General features: G+C 36.9%; 2 protein-coding genes across 3 annotated transcripts; one reads left to right on the top strand and one right to left on the bottom strand.

The window, feature by feature from the left end:
• The first annotated feature begins 1,465 nt into the window (after positions 1-1,465).
• LOC110384096 (ceramide phosphoethanolamine synthase) lies at positions 1,466-14,485 on the top strand. 2 transcript variants are annotated; one of them, XM_021345193.3, is made up of 5 exons: positions 1,466-2,102; positions 2,725-2,929; positions 6,173-6,459; positions 13,013-13,205; positions 13,834-14,485. In XM_021345193.3, the coding sequence occupies exons 1-5, from the start codon at positions 1,655-1,657 to the stop codon at positions 14,261-14,263; spliced, it is 1,563 nt and encodes a 520-aa protein (XP_021200868.1). In that variant the 5' UTR covers positions 1,466-1,654; the 3' UTR covers positions 14,264-14,485. The 2 variants fall into 2 exon arrangements, with proteins under 2 accessions (XP_021200868.1, XP_021200869.1); XM_021345194.3 differs by having other exon boundaries at positions 1,467-2,102; positions 13,846-14,485.
• Positions 14,486-17,876: 3,391 nt separating this feature from the next.
• LOC110384120 (SH3 domain-binding glutamic acid-rich protein homolog) lies at positions 17,877-19,656 on the bottom strand. Its single transcript, XM_021345225.3, has 4 exons — positions 19,475-19,656; positions 19,159-19,362; positions 18,792-18,893; positions 17,877-18,630 (listed from the first exon to the last, which is right to left on the bottom strand). Exons 1-4 carry the CDS (start codon positions 19,517-19,519, stop codon positions 18,130-18,132), a joined length of 852 nt encoding a protein of 283 aa, XP_021200900.3. The 5' UTR covers positions 19,520-19,656; the 3' UTR covers positions 17,877-18,129.
• Positions 19,657-22,481: the final 2,825 nt, after the last annotated feature.

The raw sequence follows: 22,481 nt of genomic DNA, 5'->3' as shown, positions 1-22,481 counted from the left end.
CCTAGAATAATCTAGTAAAAAAATGTCCATGAATCTTTGTGGGTATTGTAAAATATGACAATACAATATTTTTAAGAACCAGAAGTAACCTTGCCAAGTAATCATCATTAAAAAGTAACTATTTTTAACTGAGGTATGTGTATGGAACTTGGTACTTATTCAGATCTCACTTCTTTTATAGGCGAAGCATTCCCATATTATCGAACTTGGCAGTCTTTCACATTTTTGTTTTGGGTGGGATTTCATTTATTTTTGTAAGGCTGTTTATTTTATTTTTTTCTTATGATTAAGTTAGTTAAGTAAATGTCTCATTTATACTATCTTTCAGATTTTTAAATATGCACTATGCTTCTTACAAAGAAATGAACTAGATTAACTAAATGGACTAGATTTACCAACTGACTGACATGACATGTTATCATATATTATGTTCGTGGATCAAAGTTACACATTCGTTATTTTCGAAAGTGACTCACACTTGGCCGTTTTCAGATTTTTACTTTGACTAAATACAAACCTTTGTAACGAATTTCAGATCGGTACGACCATTCGAAGATATATTATATAAATATAGATAAATTTAGTTCGTTTTAGTTCCTTAGGGGTATAAATTTACACTGGGTATTTTACACCTTCATTATTTTGAAACCGACTCACACTTGGCCATTTTCAGATTTTTTCCTTTACCTTGACATAAAGACCTACCTCCATGCCAAATTTCAAGTCAATACGACCATTGGAAGTGGTCTAGGTTTTTGATGAGTGAGTCAGTGAATCAGTGAATCAGTCAGTGAGTGTATAGTAAAAATAGCGATTTTCTGATGTCAATATCTCAAGACCTACAATAGGTATATTAATGAAATTTTGTATTTTAGATAAGTGAGGGGGTCTCAACAGATACTAGAAATTTGATATGCGTAAATAAAATAGATTTTGAGTTACAGGGGGGTCGAATTTGGCCCGAAATGGTTCGTGTAATATAACCCACGGCCGGTGTGTCGCTTTTTTTGCTCGAACTTGGCGGACACACTGCCGTGTGTCTAGAATACAATATTTTTAAGAACCAGAAGCAGGTTTATTTAACAAGGAAATAACAAGAAATAGTTTTAACATGAAAATCAACTACGATTAAACAAAAGTATTCCAAAGCGCGGCAAAATCGTATTGCCCTCCAAATAACATGTCTTGTCACAATGACGTTCGAAAATGGAATCCTCCAAGCAGGGATACACGACTGAATGGTGGGGTGTCGATGGTCGCTCGTCTCTGCTGCCCTTTATGTAACCACTGGCAGCTAACAATATGATAATACAAAATGACTTTCAGTACAAAATCAATAACCTGCACCGATACTTTAATCGATAGATTAACACCAATCCGCCACGTTTTTTTGTAGGTCTGGCAGTTCCATTTTGTAGCATTTCCATAGATTTTTAGACGTTGACAGTTTTTAATGTCATTGATGTCAAGTATGTCACGTTAGTCACGTTACTTGTCATTGTCTGAAGTGAGATGGATTAAATTTTAAAATAAATACAGTTTTGTGTTCGTCTAATCAGTGTTACCTTGTTTATATACATTTACACTCGTACAAATTATTCAAGAAATATTTAGAGCACATTTTATTTGCATAAAGTAAGAATAACTGGTGAAAATGGAATCGGATATAATTAATTGGAGTAACAAAGAAGTTTTAGAATTATTACATAAAGAAAAAATATCCAGTATTATAACAGATATTTGCAAATCTCAAGATATCGACGGGCAGTGTCTTCTATCCTTCGTTGACAGAGATTTTTATGATTTTCCTTTCGATCAATTAAAATTGGGTGAACGCAAGAGATTCATATTGTTTGTAAAGAAATTACAAAAACACAATCGGACTGCGATGTTCGAGCTCGGGCTTTGTGATGATGCTCTCAGCAATCCATCAACGAACATAAATTTCCTCGGAACTAATTTGTCGCACTTGAGTTACAATCTTCATAACAAAATACCAAATGATATTTATGTGAGGAATTCAGAGTGTGTGTCAAGTTTTACACCAGACGTCAAAGCTTCCAGACTGAGACCTGAGATTTGGAAGACTGCTATAGCCCTAGGTAATTATGTTAATCAGTTATTTACATTTGGTTTGGTACCCTACTTACATGTTTTGGGATTGAGTCCAAGGAATCTGCATGAGTACAATAAACAAGTACTTGATTCATACATTGCATCATCAAAACATAGTTGCAAAACATGTGTATTCACTACAATTTTAACAACAATATAAATAAAAAGGTTAATTTTAGTTTTGTGCAGTACTTCCACTGCTTTCAACTTGAACAAGTGCCCTTCACTTGTATAATTATTAGACCATAATCTTGGAATGGCCCATCCATTACATTTACAATTCTGGGGAGTCTGAATAAATCACAATATAAATCTCTATATTCCAATTTATTACTTAAATGATATTTATGTTGTCTGGGAGTTGTATTAGGTAGGGAGAAGCTAGTAAGTCTTACATCCAATCTTACCTAGAGGAATTGGGTTGCCCGGGTAACTGGGTTGGGGAGGTTAGGTGGGCAGTCACTCCTTTTTAAAACTGGTACTCAGCTGCATTGGTGAGACTGGAAGCTGACTCCAACATAGTTGGGAAAAGGCTTGGCAGATGATAATGATGATGTTTGTTTAGTGAATGGTATTGCTCAGAAGATAATCACAAACATTGTTACACAGGTTACGTCTTCCTAGTGACATGGGTGACTGCTGTGGTGATGGTGATCGTCCACGATAAGGTGCCAGACATGAAGAAGTACCCTCCACTGCCAGACCTGTTCTTAGACAATGTACCGCACATCCCGTGGGCATTTGACATGTGCGAGATCACCGGCTCCTTCCTAATGGCCATATGGCTAGTTGTGCTATTCTTCCATAAACATAGGTATGTATATATAATTTTTGGGAACCCACTACTTATTCATCATCAGAAGTTATGTAAACAGATACAGAGACAGATATGGGTTTGATAATAAACTTAACAATCCATGCACAAAAATTAGACAATGGTTCATTCTTATTTAAGTTTACTAACAGACAATTGGTATAAATTTTTATCATGACAGATTTTTCAATCAAAACATTTTGCATCACTATAAAAACTCGGCACTAATATACTTTGACCCCCTTGTAAATATTTTACTGATACCTTATCAGAGCTTATTTAATTAAGCTAACACAATAACTAGCATCAATAATAAAATATCTTCAAAGAGATATTATTTATTTAAAAACAGTTTTTACCAATAAAACCCTTGTCTATTAGAATTATAAACGCATTTTTATCCATGTAACTTGCTTTTTATGCTCAGTTACACAATGCTATTTCTATACATACATATAAAAAAACGTGTAATTAATCACCATTATTATTTATTGATCATGATTAATTATTTATAAATAAATGTTGTTGTAAATATACAATAACATTTACTTTGTTTATACAACTAATTGAGACATTCATTATATGCAAATTAATGTTTTGTTTTGGATCTAGTTCAATCGTTTTTGAAATACCTGAAGGTTAATTTACTTTGGATTGCATATTATTAGATACATAATTTATATGAAGTTAATATTAAAATTCAATCGCCAATCGTAAAACGACTGATGGATCGGTTATTAACTTATTATATTCCGCAGTTAGTAAACAATACAATAACTAAGACTAACTGCAGAACACTGTTTTTTGTCTCTTTGTTAGTGTTATATCTGTATAAATAAACTGTATGCATATGGGAACTCTTGCCTCTATTGGCACATACTTTAATCTTCTAATTGTATACTATTACTATATTGTATTTACACCTGGTTTTTGCATACGATACTCTTGCTCAGTTTTCGCAAAACACCTGGATTCTCTTGGCGCACGCCAACACGTCAATCACAAGATATCTTACGGCTTTCGATATATCACGTTGCCGCTCACAAATTGGCTACAAATAAATTTACAGTGTATTCAGCATAATAACATACAGGCCAGTTTTTGTCTGGGTGCGAAAAGTAGTTTCCTCGTACTAGCTATTTTCTTGTTCTTAGTTAGAAAGATGAATTAAGGGCGTAGTTCCCTATGTGCCACAGGGCACAGGTATCCTTGATCCCGAAATTACAATTCGCTACAAATACACAAATCTATCTATCTATCTATCTATCTATTCTGCTAAAGAAGAAACATTTTTTTTGTTTGTAAAGTCTCCGAAACCACTGAACCGGTATGTTTTTTTTTCATAGTTAGAAAGCTAGACTATCCCGAAGTAACATAGGCTATACTTTGTCCGGCTGCGGAAAGAAGTGCCCACGGGACACGAGTGAAACCGCGGGAAACAGCTAAATCTAAAATAAAGTAATGTTAGTGACACGTGGAGAATGAAAGTCGATTACGTCGTCAGCTAGACGATGTCGTGATTGCGTATGTGTGTACCGCGTACTAAACCATGCCACATACCATAATTGCATGGTGCTGTGGGTTTCACGACATTTTATTGCATATCAAACATTTTTATAGTTCTTAACGCATAAGAAAACATTACTTTTACTTTACGGGTGCATACAAAAGTAAATAACTCCTTGCATCATTTTTTACAAACATAACAAGTTGCTATTTTCTGGGGTGATTAACCTCAGGGATTTTTATTATCAAGATGACATAAATAAACAAAAATCATCCTCCCCAAGGTTATTATTATTATATTTCCCTAATTGTGCCTACGTACTGACCGAAGTCTACTTTTCGGACGTATCAGGATAACCTTTTCGATGCTACGGCGTCGATTTGAAAGATTGGTACCTATTTAATTCGTATTCGTATTGTCCTCTAGCGAGCATTAATGTACAAACCGTAATGACTTTCAAGCTGTTTGATATAATGCAAAAAGTGTCTGATGAAAGTAACGCGATTGGTCCAAGGATACCTCAGACGTATCACATAGGTAAATAATATTTGTTCTTGAGAACCAATATGAAACTGCACTGCAAGCCTTAGTTCTGTGTTATCAACACACCTTTCATTGACTTGTGACTCATTACTGATCGTTCAACTCACGCTGTGAATCACAAACATTATGTTTCGGGATTAACACAAAGAAGTTTTTGTGCCAGTGTCACTACGTAATACAAATAAGTCGACGACGACGTTTACAAACAAACGAGAAACTCGTACCTTTTGTTTCCAACGTTCTTTATACTTTGAATGGCAAATGATACCGAGTTTAAAGTACAAAATTACTAGACACAACTGCGGTTCTTTTATTACCTCAACACGCTTCCAATTAATGTATTCAAGCTCGTATTATCCTATCAACTTTCAAATGCAACACGGCCAGATGATCGGTTTTACGCCTAAGGTTATTTTTTTAATAGACCAATTTATTTACCGATAAGAACGTGTGTTATAACATTATGCATTATGATTTCACTGCATTGCTAAGTGAATCATTTCCGTCTTTATCGACAAAAGTAGCGGTATCGTTGGTAACTACGCCGTAGTAATATATTGCGTTCAGTGAGTTACCAATTGCCATTGTGCGTTAACTTCTCATCCACAGAATGAGATCTATTGTAACTTTGATATTGACATCACAATGCACTCGTTGTTATCAATACACAAATGAATCAGAATCTGCTTGGTCTCATGTGACTTTAGACTTTAGCTAGAGTACATGTTTTCGCATTTTTATTTTACACAGTAATCTAATTGAAGCGTGCGTAAAGTTAATTAATCATGTTTATCATACAAATGAGGATTAAACATGTAAGCATTACCAGACAGACACACCCTAAATGTAGCGACGCGTTATGGCGTACCCTCAGGGGCACCGAGATTCATCATGCATTAAGAACATTCATTTAATCTGGAAATTGAAATTCTGCTATTTTGAGCTTCAACCCAGCCTTGTATGACGAGGTCTAACCACCACCACTAACATCTGCTCTCTATTTACCACTTTATCGATTTGCTTGCTACCGATGATGATTACCGATCCAAAGGGCTAAGCAAGGTAAGCAATACTCATTTAACGGACAACAATTTTAACATAAGCTCTCGAGCCACTTCACGCACGAAAGCTATATCTTTTTCATGGTCCTTTGAATTGAGCAAATAACAACAGCAACATGTTGTATCGTCCAGGTTCATAATCCTGCGAAGGTTCTTCGCGCTGGCCGGCACGGTGTTCCTGCTGCGGTGCTTCACGATGCTGATCACGTCGCTGTCGGTGCCCGGGTCCCACCTGAAGTGCGAGCCGCGCTCCTACCCGCCTGCTGACGACCTCACGGTGTGGGGCCGCCGCTTGCGCCAGGCGTATGACATCTGGAGCGGAGCGGGCATGTCCGTGCGAGGTGTGCGCACCTGTGGCGACTACATGTTCTCTGGGCACACAGTCGCGCTTACACTCCTCAATTTCTTCATAACTGAATGTGAGTATCCCTTTTTGCAGTTTGTTTGAAAGTAATTTGGTTGGTTCAATCATAGAAACCACAGTGCCAGCGCAGGTCCCACCTGTACGGGAGAATGGTGCACAAATCAGTTTTTTCGAGAGCACTAGTTAGGTAAGCAATGGGTAGTTTAAGCGGAAAATAAAACTGTTCTATCTATTTCTGATAAACGGTTAAACTCAATTTTTAATAACACCGACAGCAAGGAAACCTGTTAGATAACCCCTTAATCGCAGGTTTTATGATTGTGGTTATCAGCTCACTTCCTATTGCGCGGTGGTCGCGATTCTAATGCAGTCAATACATTCTCGCGATACGCAATTTTCATTTTTGTCGTAAACCTAATAGAATCCCTTGGCCGATTCACGACACAGGAAGTAAAGGAGTGGACTATTCTTAGCGTGGTGCCGCACCGTGCGACACGTGAACGTGTATGCGTTCTATTTCTAACTCTGGTGGAAACCTTCGTCATTGAACATGTTTGTCTTCTAGTCTATGACAGCGCTTGACATTGATGGTGTGGTCGCGCCACGATGCCACTACGTCGCGGTGTAAACAAATCGACTATTTATAACAGAGCTTCATTAAGCATTCCAGCCTCGAGTCCTTTTTCGAAACATCGCTCCATGATGGCCTAATTCTACTGAATATGTGTTACTAGAAAACAAAGATATCATATCAGCAGGCAATAAACTCTAATCTTTACATAATTCCGATAACCTTATCTTTAGAGAAATTACGTATTGAGGAAGTTTTGAAAATAATGGATGACGCATTTCGCGGCATCATTATCTAGTAACTGGAGATGTTAACATGTTTTGTTTTTCTAATTGCGATTTTGCTGACGACCACAGAGCCAAACAAGTCGTTAAAGTGCGACGTAGATAACTACTATCTCGCGAAAACAAACTAGGAAGTAGCTCGATATACTTATCTATCAATTTGTTTTTTTAAATAAATATCTCTTGTCCTCATTTGAATTTCAATTTGAAAAGTGGTTGTCCTTCAATGTTTGGGATCTAATTGATTTTCAAATATGCACATCTTTTGTTACGTAAAGAATTCATTAAAAGACAAAACATCATAACATTATTAAAAAACTTGACTATTTATCGATACGTTATTGTTATTATATATGGTTATGCTACTTCAACAGCGTATAAAAAAAAGGGTATAATTTAGGCGGTCACCAAAAATATTTTTAAGACTCTAGGCTGAGGCATCAAATAAAATAAACAACTCCAAAAAAAAAATAAATTGACTTTATTAAAAGGGCTTTACTAAAGTATATAATAATATGATCCAAAAAAAAAAATAACATCAGAAAAATCGCAAATTTCGCACACATATTATTTTTGGTTCCCAAAATGGATTAATGGTCACCAAATTCTATCCAACTAAAAGATTAATATTACTACCAAAAATTAAAGTTAGTGACGAAAACGAATCGCTGCAAAACCGACTCCGCTTAGTCTTGTCTGCCCTACCCCTAGAGTGCAATTCAAAACCGCGTAGGCGCGGAGGGGCGAGGTGGCCTGCGAGCTGAGGCGCAGGTAGTTTTAAGGCTCGCCGCCGCGGCTGAGGCTGGCCGGCTCAGCCGGCCAGCAAGCCGAAGCTGCGGTGGTGAGCGTGAAAACCATCTGCGACGATAAGCTCGCATGGGACCGCCGGAGCCCCGCAGCGCCGGAGCCGTGACAGAAGCCATGCTTGCTGCATGTTGCGTGCTTACATTTTAAACGCACTGAGTTACACACAAATTCATATAACAATAAATAAGCGACGTAAGTTTGGGAACCCTAGTATATTAATTGGTATTTAGGAAATATTCTAGCGATCGTTAGCTTTTTTATTCTAACAAAAATGACTAAATTAGGAGTCATGGTATTACATAATTGGTAACATCTAAGTAGTGACAATATATAATATTTGGTCTAAAGTGTATTTTAAAGGCGTCCATAATTTTTTTTAGTAGTCAATAATAAGAAAAAATGGTTTTATCTAATAATATTTTTGGAAACGTTATTTGGTGACCATTTATCCATTTTGGTAACCGTTTAGAATTTTTTTGGTAGTAAAATAGGTACTTTTTTGGGTGGTGTTTAAACATAAGCCTAAAAAAAATGATTTAATTATAGTAGAACACAAACATCCGATTACTGTTTTAGAGAATAGAAAATGTATAGAAATCTTTTATTTAACCAATTTCGCATTGAGCTATTAGCATAGGCAGCCTTCTCAGATCGATCAGATTTCAGGATTATAAAACGATTTGAACATCCTGTTGCTTCAATATTTAAAAGAAAAGTATTTAAGATATAAAATGGAAATTCGTCATAAACCTCGTTGTTTGGAAAAACAATGGCAGATAGTGTTTCGTTGTAAATTGCAATCAAAACAAAGGAATTGAATAATTCCATGACGATACGCATGTATGTACGCAGTTCGATTATCTTAACCTGTGTTGTAAGCAACAATAGCACTTGGACAAAATAAAATGCGTTCTTTGTTCATTAAAAAATCTACCTTTCTTATTATCTTTTGCGTTGTAACTGGCGTGGTAGCTACCGGTTTTTTGTCCTTCGCCGGAGTGAAGTCTATTAAAGTAATCATATAAATTCGTAAAATGATCACCAATTTGTATGGCAAGCCTTATATGTAATTATGAAGAGGAGTCGTTTAGTGGTTGCAACGGTCATTGAACGACGGAGAATATTTACAGACATTATGCCTGTAGCACACCTCCGCTGCGAAACAACAACTGCGAAACCGCTGCGCGAGTGTCGCTATGCAGCAGTACTACACTTACGCGAAACTATAATAGCGAAACAGAGCGAAACCTAAAACTAGAACAGCTGATTCCTATTTCGCTCATAAAAATTGTCGATTGCTACAGACGCGTCCGAGATACACGCGGAACCGCTCCAAAATGGCGAACAACGGGCGGAGATGTAGACGGCGCCTAAGCAAATGAGCGAAATCATGTTAGAAAGAGACAACGTCATAGTCAGTTTTGTACGTTAGAGCAGGGAATTTCGCTATTGTTTCGCCGCCCAACAATTCACAACTTACAGCGAAACTATGGCGGTTTCGCCCTTTGGGTTTCGCAGCGGAGGTGTGCTACAGGCATAAGGTCGCGCGCGATAAAAGAACAAAGAAATGTATAATGTACTTGGAAACCACAATCGGACTTAAGCCAAATATTTTATCGAGTCTTCTTTATCTGATCCTAATCCTCAGATTAATAAAAATGAATGGCGAAATTGGAATTGGCATATTTTTTCGAAAATAACACAAAGGTATCTAAGTTGCAATAATCGCACTTATCAAATATATTTATCGTATAAACACATTACATAGATAAGATATCATTATTATTTTGTTAAATATTTGAAAGGTATTTTGTTGGGGGATCACCGAACCCTCAATGTAACCTATATCAATACAACATGATGACCGTCGTACATGATTGATGAGTAATTCAATTTAATAAGGCATCGCCCTACAAATCCTGTGTATGATTTTTGGGTACCGACACCAGGTCAATGCATTTAAAATTCATAATCGGTCTTACTTTTATTTGTGAGCATACATTTGCTATATAATTTTAAAAATAAGACATACTAAACATATTTTTAAAATAATTCAGATAAATCTTTGTGTAAGTTTTCAAGAAGTTTGACATTTTGTCCTCTTTTTACCGCAGTTCACCAACCTCTTGACCGAGGTATTAGACTTAGTGTTTAGCAGCTCCATTCACGATAATGAGGGTTAAGCATGTCCCTCTAATTCAATTATCACATTAAAGGCTCGAGCAGACCGGATGCGTATGCGTAACCACGCGCGTAGTCACGCGCGTAGTTACGGCGTAACCATGAGTTGTAATGTATGGAAATGTATGAGACAGGCCACACCGCTTGCGTTCGTTACGCAAGCGGTGTGGCCTGTCTCATACATTTACGCCGTAACTACGCGCGTGACTACGCGCGTGGTTACGCATACGCATCCGGTCTGCTCGAGCCTTTAGACGGCTAGTCACAAGTATGACAAAAGTCCATAATGATGATAATACCGGAATCCCCGTTTAATCGATTTCCTATATTATCACACTGTACCCTGGTTATACTAATGATATGAAATGAAATGAAATCGTTTATTTTGCAAGTTGGACATTACATCACTTTTACACGTCATTTTTAAGAACGCTGAGGTCGGCATTTCCTAATGACTGATCCCTGAGAAGAAATGCCGAAACAAACTCAAGGGTCATAGTCTCTTTTAAAGTCCAAACATGTTGTAAATCAAAATAATATTACGTGTGAGAGTCACCATGTACGCGGTCTGGAATGACCTTTTGAGGAAAGAGCCACATCAGGCTGGAGCTGACCAGTCCCAACAGACGGCACGCATGCATCAGTCGTCGTGTAGCTCAACCATATCTTAGGGAGCTCAACGACCTGTCACACGACGATACCAGATCTGCAGAACATTTGCGTAGGCCATTCAAAAATACTCAAACCCGCCAGACTGTATTTATGTTTTAAGAATATATAATGTTGCTCGCATACACGATACTCACATTCACAATAATAATAAATAATAAAAAAAATACAATTATAATATATAAATGTCAAAAAAAAATGTCATTAATAAAATGTTATCTGATGATAATAATATTTAAATGTCAAAAGAACAATACACAGGCATTTGAAAAGATATCACTCACTAAGCGAGCAGCTCATTCCCAAGCTTCTTTATCATTTAAATAATCAGATATTTTGTAATATCCTTTTTTCAAAAGTTTGGATTTTATGTGATTTTTAAATTTCTTAATAGGTAAATTACGAACCGCTTTGGGAAGTTTATTGTAAAAGCGTATACATTGACCCATGAACGAGTTGCTTACTCTGTGGAGGCGAGTAGCATGTACAGCAAGATTATGTTTATTCCTAGTATTTATGCCATGAACATCAGACATTTGAACAAAATTAGAAATGTTTTTACGAACGTACATTAAGTTTTCAAAAATATATTGAGAGGCAACAGTCAGAATATTTATTTCTTTGAATTTCTCTCTGAGAGAAACTTTTGGACCCAGATTATAAATGGCTCGAACAGCTCTTTTCTGTAAAATAAATATAGTCTCAACATCCGCACAGTTTCCCCAAAGGAGGATCCCATACGTCATTGAACTATGAAAGTAACTGAAATAAACTATTCTGGTTGTGTCCACATCGGTGATTAGTCGGATCTTTTTAATAGCATAGGCGGCTGAACTAAGCCTTCCTGACAGTTTAATAATATATGGGCCCCATTGGAGTTTGGAATCAACGGTCAAACCAAGAAATACCGTTGACTCAACAGGCTTCAACTCTACTCCATTTAGTTGTACATTGGTTGGTAACTGCCTTACGTTTGGCGTTGAGAATTTAATTAACTTCGTTTTAGATTCATTTAAAAGAAGATTATTGACATTAAACCAATGAACAACCTTAGAGAGTGCATTGTTAACTTCGTCAAAATTGTCGAGTTGGCGCTTGATTTTAAAAACGAGTGAAGTATCATCGGCAAACAACACAATCTTGTGATTATCCCTTATGTGATAAGGAAGGTCATTAATATAAATAAGGAACAAAAAAGGGCCTAGAATTGAACCCTGTGGAACCCCCATGGTGACCGTAGATCCAGAAGACCTCTTTCCGTTGACATCCACCCTCTGAATTCTATTATGCAAATAAGAAGTCAGAAGGTCAAGAGCCTTATTTTTGATACCATAGTGGTGAAGTTTCCTGATGAGTATATCATGGTGCACGCAATCAAAAGCCTTGGATAAGTCGCAGAAAATACCGAGCGCATCCTGCGAGTCCTCCCAGGCCTCGAATATATTTTTAAGCAATTCCACGCCCGCATCCGTAGTAGAACGACCCTTGGTGAATCCAAATTGTTTTGTGTGCAACAAGTTGTTTTTATTAAAATGGCTCAACAATTGACGTAGTATTAACTTCTCAAAAATTTTACTCAAAGTGGGTAAAATTGAAATTGGCCGAAAATTTGATGGATCGGTTGTACTACCAGATTTAAACAATGGGATTACTTTACTAAGTTTCATCAAGTCAGGAAATAATATGCGGTTCTTGTAAAATACGCACAATCCATTCAGTTAATTGTCAGACATCAAAACTGTTTTGCTTTATAACGACACTTCGAAACAACAAGGAATAGAATTTGTAAACATACGGCAGTTAAAGTCACAATTTCAGTTATATGACACTAGCCGTTTTCCCGCGGTATCTCCCGCGTCCCGTGACAACTACTGCCGGTGCCGGGATAACATATAGCCTATGGCACTCAGGAACATTGTAGCTATCTATCTATCAGTGATTGAATTTTGGATATCCGACCAGCGGTTCCAAAGATTGCCTCTACATACGAACTTGCAAATTTTACCTCTCTAAATAGTATAGATTTATAGCATATTTTATGCGATTAACGATTTTAAACCCATAGTAATAAGTGTCAATTTTCTTTGGGATTTCAGATACCTCCCGCAACTTGTACCTGCTGCACATCCTGACGTGGGTGATGAACATGTTCGGCATCTTCTTCATCCTGGCGGCTCACGAGCACTACTCCATCGACGTGTTCATCGCGTTCTACATCACCTCGCGTCTCTTCCTGTATTACCACACGCTGTCTAACAACCAGGCTCTCATGCAGAACGACTCTTCCAGGTAAACTATACTTATATAGTAAAGAGGTTTTTTTTGTACCCTAAAATCTCCCCAACTACTGAACTGCTTTGCAAGATTCCTTTACTGTTGGGAAGCTAGATTGTCCCAGAGTAACAAAGGCTGTATTTTGTCCCTGTATAGGATCAAGATCCTCCGGTACGCGGTTGAAACCACGGGAAAAAACATATTATTATTATATATTATTAGCTGATCCCGCGAACTTCGCATCGTTTAAACCTTCCCTGGCACTCCGCAAACATTTTAAAACCAAATAAATCAAATCGGTTCATCATTCTCATGTTTTATTCAGACTAACAAACACCAATTCATTTTTTATATATAACATACCTAACTGTTACTGTAACAAAATTGGAAAAGTTGTCTTTGGTTCTCCATAAAAGCTAGTAAAAAAATTGATCGAGAAAAGTAAATGGATTAGTCATACTTTTGTGGAAAAACCAACAAACGGTATAATTAAATTGATTGACCTTTTTGTATTGATAACTATTTATACAAACATGCAACCAAATAATTTAAAGTTGACCGTTATTCCCCAGAGTCCAAACCCATGTTACTCGTCCGTTTTCATACAAATGAATATAAGATAGTATCACTAAAATATATTTAGTACGTATTCCAGGACGAGGATCTGGTTTCCACTGCTGTCGTTCTTCGAGTCGGAGGTGGACGGCATCGTGCCGAACGAGTACGAGGGTCCCGTCACCATCATGAGCAACCTGCGGCAGTGGTGCGTGCAGCTCATCACCGACGTGAAGGAGTCGTCGGTCGCCAAGATCGCCGGCACCAAGCTGCAGGAGGGCGCCGCCATGGGCGAGTACTCCGTCGTCAAGCTCGTCGACGGCATCAAGCGCAACCTCAGCATGGTCGAAGAGTACAAAACCTCCCGCCAAAGATTAGACAAAAACATTCAAGCCTGCTTACTAGACGAGCGCCCTGACGTAGAGCTGCGACATAGAAACATACCAGACTTCCCCGGAGAATCTCTCCTAAAGGACTTCAGTAATCCCCCCTCTCCAATTATGAAGAAGAGTATATGAATGAACATTATGTTCTTATAATAGAGGCTGTTTATAGAATACTTCATTGTAGCATTTGACGCAATGAAATAATTAGATACCTGAATGTTTACATTTCCATTATAGATTTTATATCATGTTATTCCATATTTATTTTACTATGATAAGTTAAACGTAGAATAAATTATTAAGAAAATTTATTTGCTCAAAGTACTAATCTTGAATAAATAACATTTTCGCTTATATTTGTTTTCTGTCCGATACCGTCCACAGGCAGTGGCGGCCCTAGGGGTGTGCGAACTGTGCCATCGCACAGGGCCTCGCGCTTGGGGGGGCCTCGCGCTACGCGAGTTTAATTTGAGAGTCCTTAAACAAACAATTAAAAAAAATTCGCGCTCGCTACGCTCGCGGCTGTTCACTTGACAGTGCCTTTCCTTCTTACTTGATTAAAGTACTTTTATGACCCAAAATTCAAAAATTGTCGCGCTCGCTACGCTCGCGAATTTACCTTCCACTTATACAAGTTTAGGTGCTTTAGTGACTCAAAGCTCAAAAATTTTTGCGCTCGCTACTCTCGTGCTTTACTTTCCGCTTGTTTTATTTTTTTCATGCTTTTTTATCCAAACCTAGAAGGTAGTGCCGCTTTTAAGTCCTTTTATTAACAAGAAAATAACTCATAGTTTCCGTATCAACTTTCTTATTTACAACATTCGAACTACTCAAGTCACAATCTTTCAAATATTTAGTAGATAAGCAATAAAATTTTAGAAAAAGCCATGGTCGTGTCCTGTCAATTCTAGCGGCTTCACCCTTTGCATCCCCAAAAAAATTCGCGCTCGCTACGCTCGCGGCTCCATGTGTCAGACGTCACAATAAATCTTTGTGTAATTGTTGAGGCATTCAATTCCGAAAAAAAATTTTTTCATGTCTTTTTGCTCACTTCGGCTTTTTATGATACGTTTACTTCATAAAAACACTAAGGAAAGAATCGCGCTCGCTTCAACTTCGTTTCTGTGCATTTCTTACTTTTTGACGTTGCTTTGTTAATTTACGTTGGTTTTAGTTATTTTGTGTCCTTAGACTACAAAAATTTTCGCGCTCGCTTCGCTCGCGCTTCCTTACATATAACATTTGTCTTGTACGGTAATTTTTTCGTGAAACCTACCAAAAAAATTGTCGCTATCAACATCTTTTACTGAATGATAACATTGTTATAGGTATTTAAGTTCTTTAGTTTGGGTTAATTAATAAACTGTTCTAAGTACTTTGACATTCATATGTTGGTACCTAATAATCACAATCTTTCAATACACAGGGGCCACTAGGGTAATGATTGCACAAGACGACGCCTTTGTTTTCAATTAACTTTTCAGACCACAAACTATAAAAATTTCGCGCTCGCTTCGCTCGCGCTTATTAACTATTGCTACACTCTTCTTACATCGCGCCGAAATAGTCTTGAGAATTCGAATAATAAAATAATAATATCGAAAAAGCAGTTTTTCGTGATTTAAAATTATTAAAACATGTTTAAGGAATTCGATGACACAAGATATATAAACTGTAGTAAAAATTAACTTTTATTAATTTGTTTAACTTGAGCATTTCTCCTCAAACATGACGTTTAGCTAAATCAAAACACCAGCTTACTCTCGCAACACATACTTTTCACGTAGGACAAAGGGCCTCGCATAGACCTGCCGCACGTAGCCTCGCAATGGCTAGGGCCGCCGCTGTCCACAGGTCTACAATAGGAGAAATCTCAGGAGTCTTTAGGTATCGGTTCATCTCGATGGTATATCTGACGGTGTTTCATTGTCCATGTGAAATCATCTTTTATCTGTGGGGAGAATGCTATCTTTTAAAATTGTAAGAATTGCATTTGCTCGTTGTCCCGGGCGGGTGTTTCCAAACCAGTCATTATTTAACCATCCTTTGATGCCATCTGTTGATGATAATGAATGGTCGACGCGGTCAATGTGTGTGGATCAGGACTGAAGAGCACAGTTTTTTTAGAACTTGTTAAACGAAATAAGACTGTATTTTGTTAAAAAATAGTAACACCTTGTCAAATAACTTGGGCTAAGTCCAGATGCACACAAGCAATCGAACAAAATAAAAAATAAAATCATCCGCTAGTGTGAAAGTGGGTAGTGGTTAAGTTTTTATTGTAGGTTGTCGTCGAGTTCCCGCTGAAGCGTTGAGATTAACTACTTGTGGCCTGTATAACTATTTGAACCATGGGTGAGATCCTGCAGGTGAAACCGCGGCAAAACGGTAAGTATGCTAAATCTTCGTTATATATAATATTATAAAGAAGTACCTATCTGAAGTTGTAGGTATGTCTGGATTTACAGATTTGAAACATACGTTTGCCAATAAAAACATGCAAGTATGATTTTATTATGTGTGGAAAGCTATATTATCAGCGAGTAACATAGGCTATATTTTATCCCGGTGCGGGCAGTAGCTCCCATGGGACGCGGGTGAAACCGCGGGAAAACGGCTAATAATATTATAAAGAGGAAAAAAATATATTTGTTTGTTTGTAATGGATAAACTCAAAAGCTTCTGGGACGATTAAAAAAAATCTGTCACCATCAGGCTGTCTGTCCACCGGAGCAGAGCTAGGCTGCGGAGTGGAGAAACTGAGAAATATTAACCAATAGGATTGCAAACCAGGCAGGCAGCCTCACAAAGGTAAATTATCGGTTAGCTATTTTTACCCCGGTACGGGTAGATCCCGGGAAACGGGGGTGAAACCGCGGTAAAACAACTAGTACATGATAAGTAGCTATGCAGCCGTACTGGTTGAATATATTGGTATTTCCGTAGGGTGAGCCACTGCGTTTAATTGGTGATTACCTGTGCTCATTCATGTTTATCGCAAATTAAAGGTGCGGTGTGGTGTGGCTTTATTTATGCCGCTCCTGCCACGATGTTTTACCGCGATAAACAGAAGTAAAAAATCATAATAGGCCGTAGTTCACGCTTGAATTAAAGAGAGTATATTATGTTCAGCTCGAACAGTATATCTTATTATTTCGTACATTCTGCAATCACAATGAATATATAATTATTTTATTTTTGTTTTTCAAGCGTGTAACCAACCTACAGGGACATATTTCTTTCGTTTCCATGTATTGGGCTAGAAATAAATACAATCAATATTTCGTTCGTATTTTATATAATTAATATGAAAAAATTGTTAAAAAAAACTGTCTTTAATTAAAATTAATAAAATGAATGAATAATTTTGTCATGATAAAAGTAATTTGTTACAACCAAAAGCAGTGCATCATGTAAAGAATGATCTGTTTTGCGATCACAACGTAAATAATTAATGTAAATAAATAATACTATATTTCATGGCAGTCTAGTCGAAGTAATGGCTTTTTGATTTTGCATCGAACAAGACGCGTAACGGCAGAAGAGATCATTCTCATCAATGAATTACTTTCACTTAAACAAAGTTCATGTCTAAAATTAATTTAAAATGATTCCATTGTAAAAATACACAATAGAATACTAACTTGAGAAGAGAAGCAAATTGTAAATAAAAAATTAATACTTTAAAAATAATACAAGCTTTTATGAAGGATAAAATTGTTATATAGAAATCTTATTCTGGAACTTCATAGAAAATTTGTATAATCTTATTATAACTCTAATGATTTACGATAATAGGCCACATTGTATATGAAAACATAACTATACATCGCCACATAACATGATACTCAACAAATACTTCTTTGCATTATATACAATGACTATATCAAAGAAGTTATGATGATGATGCATTATAAATAACAGAACTTAATGTACAGTGCTTGCTTAGTGCTAGAAGGGCATGATTTGAGCTGAAAAGCAAGTAAGTGTTCAGTCCATTATTCAGCCGCAGCAACTTGCTCGCTCTGGATCAGAGCCTCTGAAGGGTTATCTTTCTTTACTTCTGCAGTCTCAGTTTCAGTAGAGGGAGCATCTTTTTCTTGAGAGTGCTCACGAGAACTAACAGTACCATTTTCGTTAACTTCTTCCTTTGCCGGGGAGCTTTCTTTTGAAGCTTTCTTGGCTTCAACTTCTACCTCCTTTTCAGGAGATGGAGCTTTTTCCTCTTCTGTGGCTTCTTTGTCTACAGACTTTTGTCTCTCTGGAGACTTTTCTTTTGATTCACCTTCATCACCCTCCTCCTCGTCCTTGGCTGGAGTGCCCTCCTTAGATGCTTTCTCACCTTGTTCTCTTGATGGTGAAGCCTCTTTCGCTGGACTACCTTCCTTTTCGGGTGTTTTTTCCTTAGCATCACCAGCCTCAGTTGTATCAGCTTTATCTTCTATGCTTGCTTCAGATTCCTTTGTTTCAGCCTCAGCATCACCATTGACAGTTTTTTCCTATAAACCGATACAAAAATTAAAATGCATAATTGTTACATGAAATTAAATTTGCAATTTCAATGAGGAAAAAGCATAGTTCAGTCTATATGTAAGTCATGATTCATAATGATTTCATTATTACAATACAAATGTGTGGCAACAAAAGCATGACACAATACCTGCTCGCTTTCAGTTTGTGGGGGCTCTTCAGGCGGGGCTTCCATCTTCAAGAATATTTCCAAGGTGTCCACTTCATTGGCAAGGTCAAATTGATCATAGTCCTGAAAGTCATTGAAACTATTCATTTACCTATAGTAATACATTCACTGTGCAAAACCTGATATTTTATAAAAAAGTCAATTCTTGTGTATATTCTTTGTGTGAATGTAAATGATAACGTAGGCGCAAAGTTTAATAACAAACCCATAAACAGTGAACATTGTCGTGTAACAAAGAATCATAATACAAACAGATGGCAACATACCAAAAATACCAAGTCATCTATGATCCCTTATTTAGTGAAATTGTTTACAAATGACCACATACCCCGCAGTATTCGTCATCGTTGAAGATCTGGGGCGGCAGCGGTGACCGCGGGTTGGGGTCGCTCACTGTGCCGCCGTTCGATTTCGAGTTGTTTTGCATGAACTCTTTATCAGATTCCTTTCCTGGTTCCGTTATGTCAATGACATCATATTTTATGTTTTTCGAATCTAGAATCATCAAGACACGTTGCTGTCGTTTTTTCACCTGAAAATTACGATAGTTCACGTAATGAAAAACAGAAATTACATGAATCAGCTACAGAAAAAGTCGAGAAAAGTGCCCGGCCGTCCCAGGAATTTTCTAATATTAAACATACCTCTTTGTTTCCAGAAATACCACTGATATACACTTTGACAACCATGTTGAAAACTTTCGATTCAAACTATAACAAAGCTAAATAACAATCGCTACAAAATATTACACGAGAAAAATAGGCTTGGCCATTAGACAATCTGTTTTAATAATAATAATTATAGGCTATATGACAGTTTCGAATGTTACCAGTTTATTTATTTTTATTCTACTATTTTAGATAAAGTTTTTCAGTTTCGGCCACAGGTCGGCAAGACACGATAGGATAAAATAAAACGGGAATAAGGTAGTGAAACATTTTAGTATTTTAAGTGATTTCATAGGCCTGTGAAAGAAAGGTGTGGGAAAGATTGATTTCTTTCTTTCTGGGATAAAAGTACTACAATTTTTTCGAAACTACCTTTTTTTGAGGTTTCGAAAATCTAGTGTGTAAGGCCATAAATAAGATAAACACGTTCTAAATCAATTCAACTGGTCAGCTAGCGTATAAGTGACCGTTTCCGTTAATTTACTTTAGTAGAAATTTCACTGCCTCGTTGGTATAGTGGTCGCAAGCGCGGCTGCTGTGCTCGTGGTCTCGGGTTCGATTCCCGGGTCGGGCCGAAATCGCTTTGTGGGTTTTCTTAAAATTTCACAAAGCAGCCCGTAGTCTGGAAGTTGGTGATTGATTCACCCGTGCATCGGAGAGCACGTAAATGTCGGTCCTGCACCTGATCTCTTTCCGGTCGTATCGGATTGCCGTCGCATCGGGTTATGAGAGTGAAGGAATAGGGAGTGCACTTGTGTCTGCGCAAATGCTCCTGCACTATAATATGTCCTGCGCAGCTGGCTGATCTCCTTAAAGTGAGAGCAGCCGCCGTGGCTGAAACGGCCGTGGACGCCATTAAATGCTGACACGAATTCCTAATGAGATTCGGACTACCTACAAAATCTACCATAAGTGACTATTTTACGGGAGCAACATTTAGCTACGTTCCTTTTCACGCTTGTGAAACATCGATTTCTCAACGCTGTCAAAAAAGTTGCAAAACAGTGCGCCAAGTTTGAATTTAATTTACATATCGCACTAGTTACAACAGTGATTTGGCGATAAAGAAAAATACAACAAACCTACACAATTACAGTTTTCAAGGTTTGTGAATGGTAATGAGTGGTAATGTAAATTATCATTACAGCTTAATGAAATGAATTGAAAAATAAATGCAATTTAATTGCAGACAGAGCATTTAATTTTGTTATACAAAAATAAAAATACCTGTTCTGATGCATCATTTCAGGTTAGTATAGTTTTCTTTCAATTTTGGTAGTGTTTATCAACTGTTTAGTTGTCAATGTCGGGTACCAAGTAGAATTGCAATTTTCTCCATAATCATTTTCATTCGCGATGGTAGAGCCTATAAGTTTCATTAACATCCGTTCCGTCATTGAAACATGATTGAGGGACAAACATCCGAAGCCAGAAACTTTCAGTTTCGTGGGATCTATGGATAGAAACGCTAATTGATTGCCATCTGCTAATCAAAGCTATCAGTCCCGAATATGTATATACCCATTATATACCAGTACCGGGCTTATTAGCGATAACTGGCGATATCCGTTTTTGTTTTGTCAAATGAAATCCTTGTCAATTATTAGAATTAGCATTTCATGCTGTTATCTATTCTGAGAATGTGCTGTTTGTAGATAATCCATTTCCTGAAATAGGTACTCCAATTAAAATTCCCCTATCGATTGTTCAACTGATATGATTGGTAATAAGGCTGAAGCTAAGGCTCAGTATAAATAAGAAACACAACATTATTATTAAATAAAAATTTAATAGATCATTTATAATACATAGGCATATTGTCTTTAGATGTAAACAAAACAAATATAAATCGCGAACAATCATTAAACGCGACAAGAGCAGGCGTGGAATGGTTATAAATACTAAAAGCATATTACTATAAAGAAAAAATAAAATATAAATCACATAGCTCAACAAATATACAAAAAAAATGGGCCATATATTACTAACATGAGAATGAAAGAAGTTGTTATAAAATGCGGTTTTGTTCTTAGTTGTACAATTTATATTAAGAACGAAATAGCGCGGCACCCACTCAACAGCGAGTGAAATGCAGCTGCATTACAAACGGTCTATCTATTAATTTAAAAGATCACGTGCATGTCATTGACTTGACTGCAGCCTAGCGAGACACTATGACATCTATGAGCGTTACGGTACATAATATTACTGTAAAATATTGACGAGTCGCTGACACGAGCGTATGCGCACTACGTGTGCATGCGTGTGATTCACAAAATCAGATACAACACAAAATAATCAACTGATATTAGAGCCATGGTGACAATTCTAATAAGTCTTTAACTAAATTCTATACTCCATAAAAACGATGTAAGTTCATTGGCATTACCAAGTAAAGAATAGCTGTAAAATATTTATTTTAAAGTGTTATTCTAATTTTAATTGTTTATCTAGTTGTGTGTAGGCACGCACACAGTTTATACGAGTATATTGTGCGGAAATATTATTGGCAGATGTCCAGATCACTAGACAGTTGTCAGTTAGTGTTTACGCTCAGCGAGCCGTGCTGATATGTATTATAATTATACTCGCCGTGGACCGCGATCGACGTATTAAATGTCGCACAGGATTTGATAGCTATTTAAAATGTCGGTCAAAAGATATATGCAATCAAGTATGTATATGAATGTTACAAGTTAACGTTTGACTATTTTTAAAATCTCAGTTTGTATTCTAAAAAATCCATGGTTAGCATAAACATAGAAGCTATATAGGAATGTACAAAACGGATGGCTATGTATTTTATTTATCAGTCCCAAATTGATTTGAATTTTTCTGCTCTAATTTTTTATACATAGAAGATATTTTCTTTAATATATATCAAAATATACAAACGATATCTAAAACTATATGTACACAAAAAGTTACAAAAATAAACAAAACAACGAACATAAATAATAATAAATCAGATTGCACGCACCTG

Source organism: Helicoverpa armigera, chromosome 4 (assembly GCF_030705265.1).
Source record: "Helicoverpa armigera isolate CAAS_96S chromosome 4, ASM3070526v1, whole genome shotgun sequence".
Classification (NCBI taxonomy): Eukaryota; Metazoa; Arthropoda; class Insecta; order Lepidoptera; family Noctuidae; genus Helicoverpa; species Helicoverpa armigera.
Note: the sequence above shows the minus strand (reverse complement) of the source record. Positions and strands in the feature narration are given on the sequence as shown.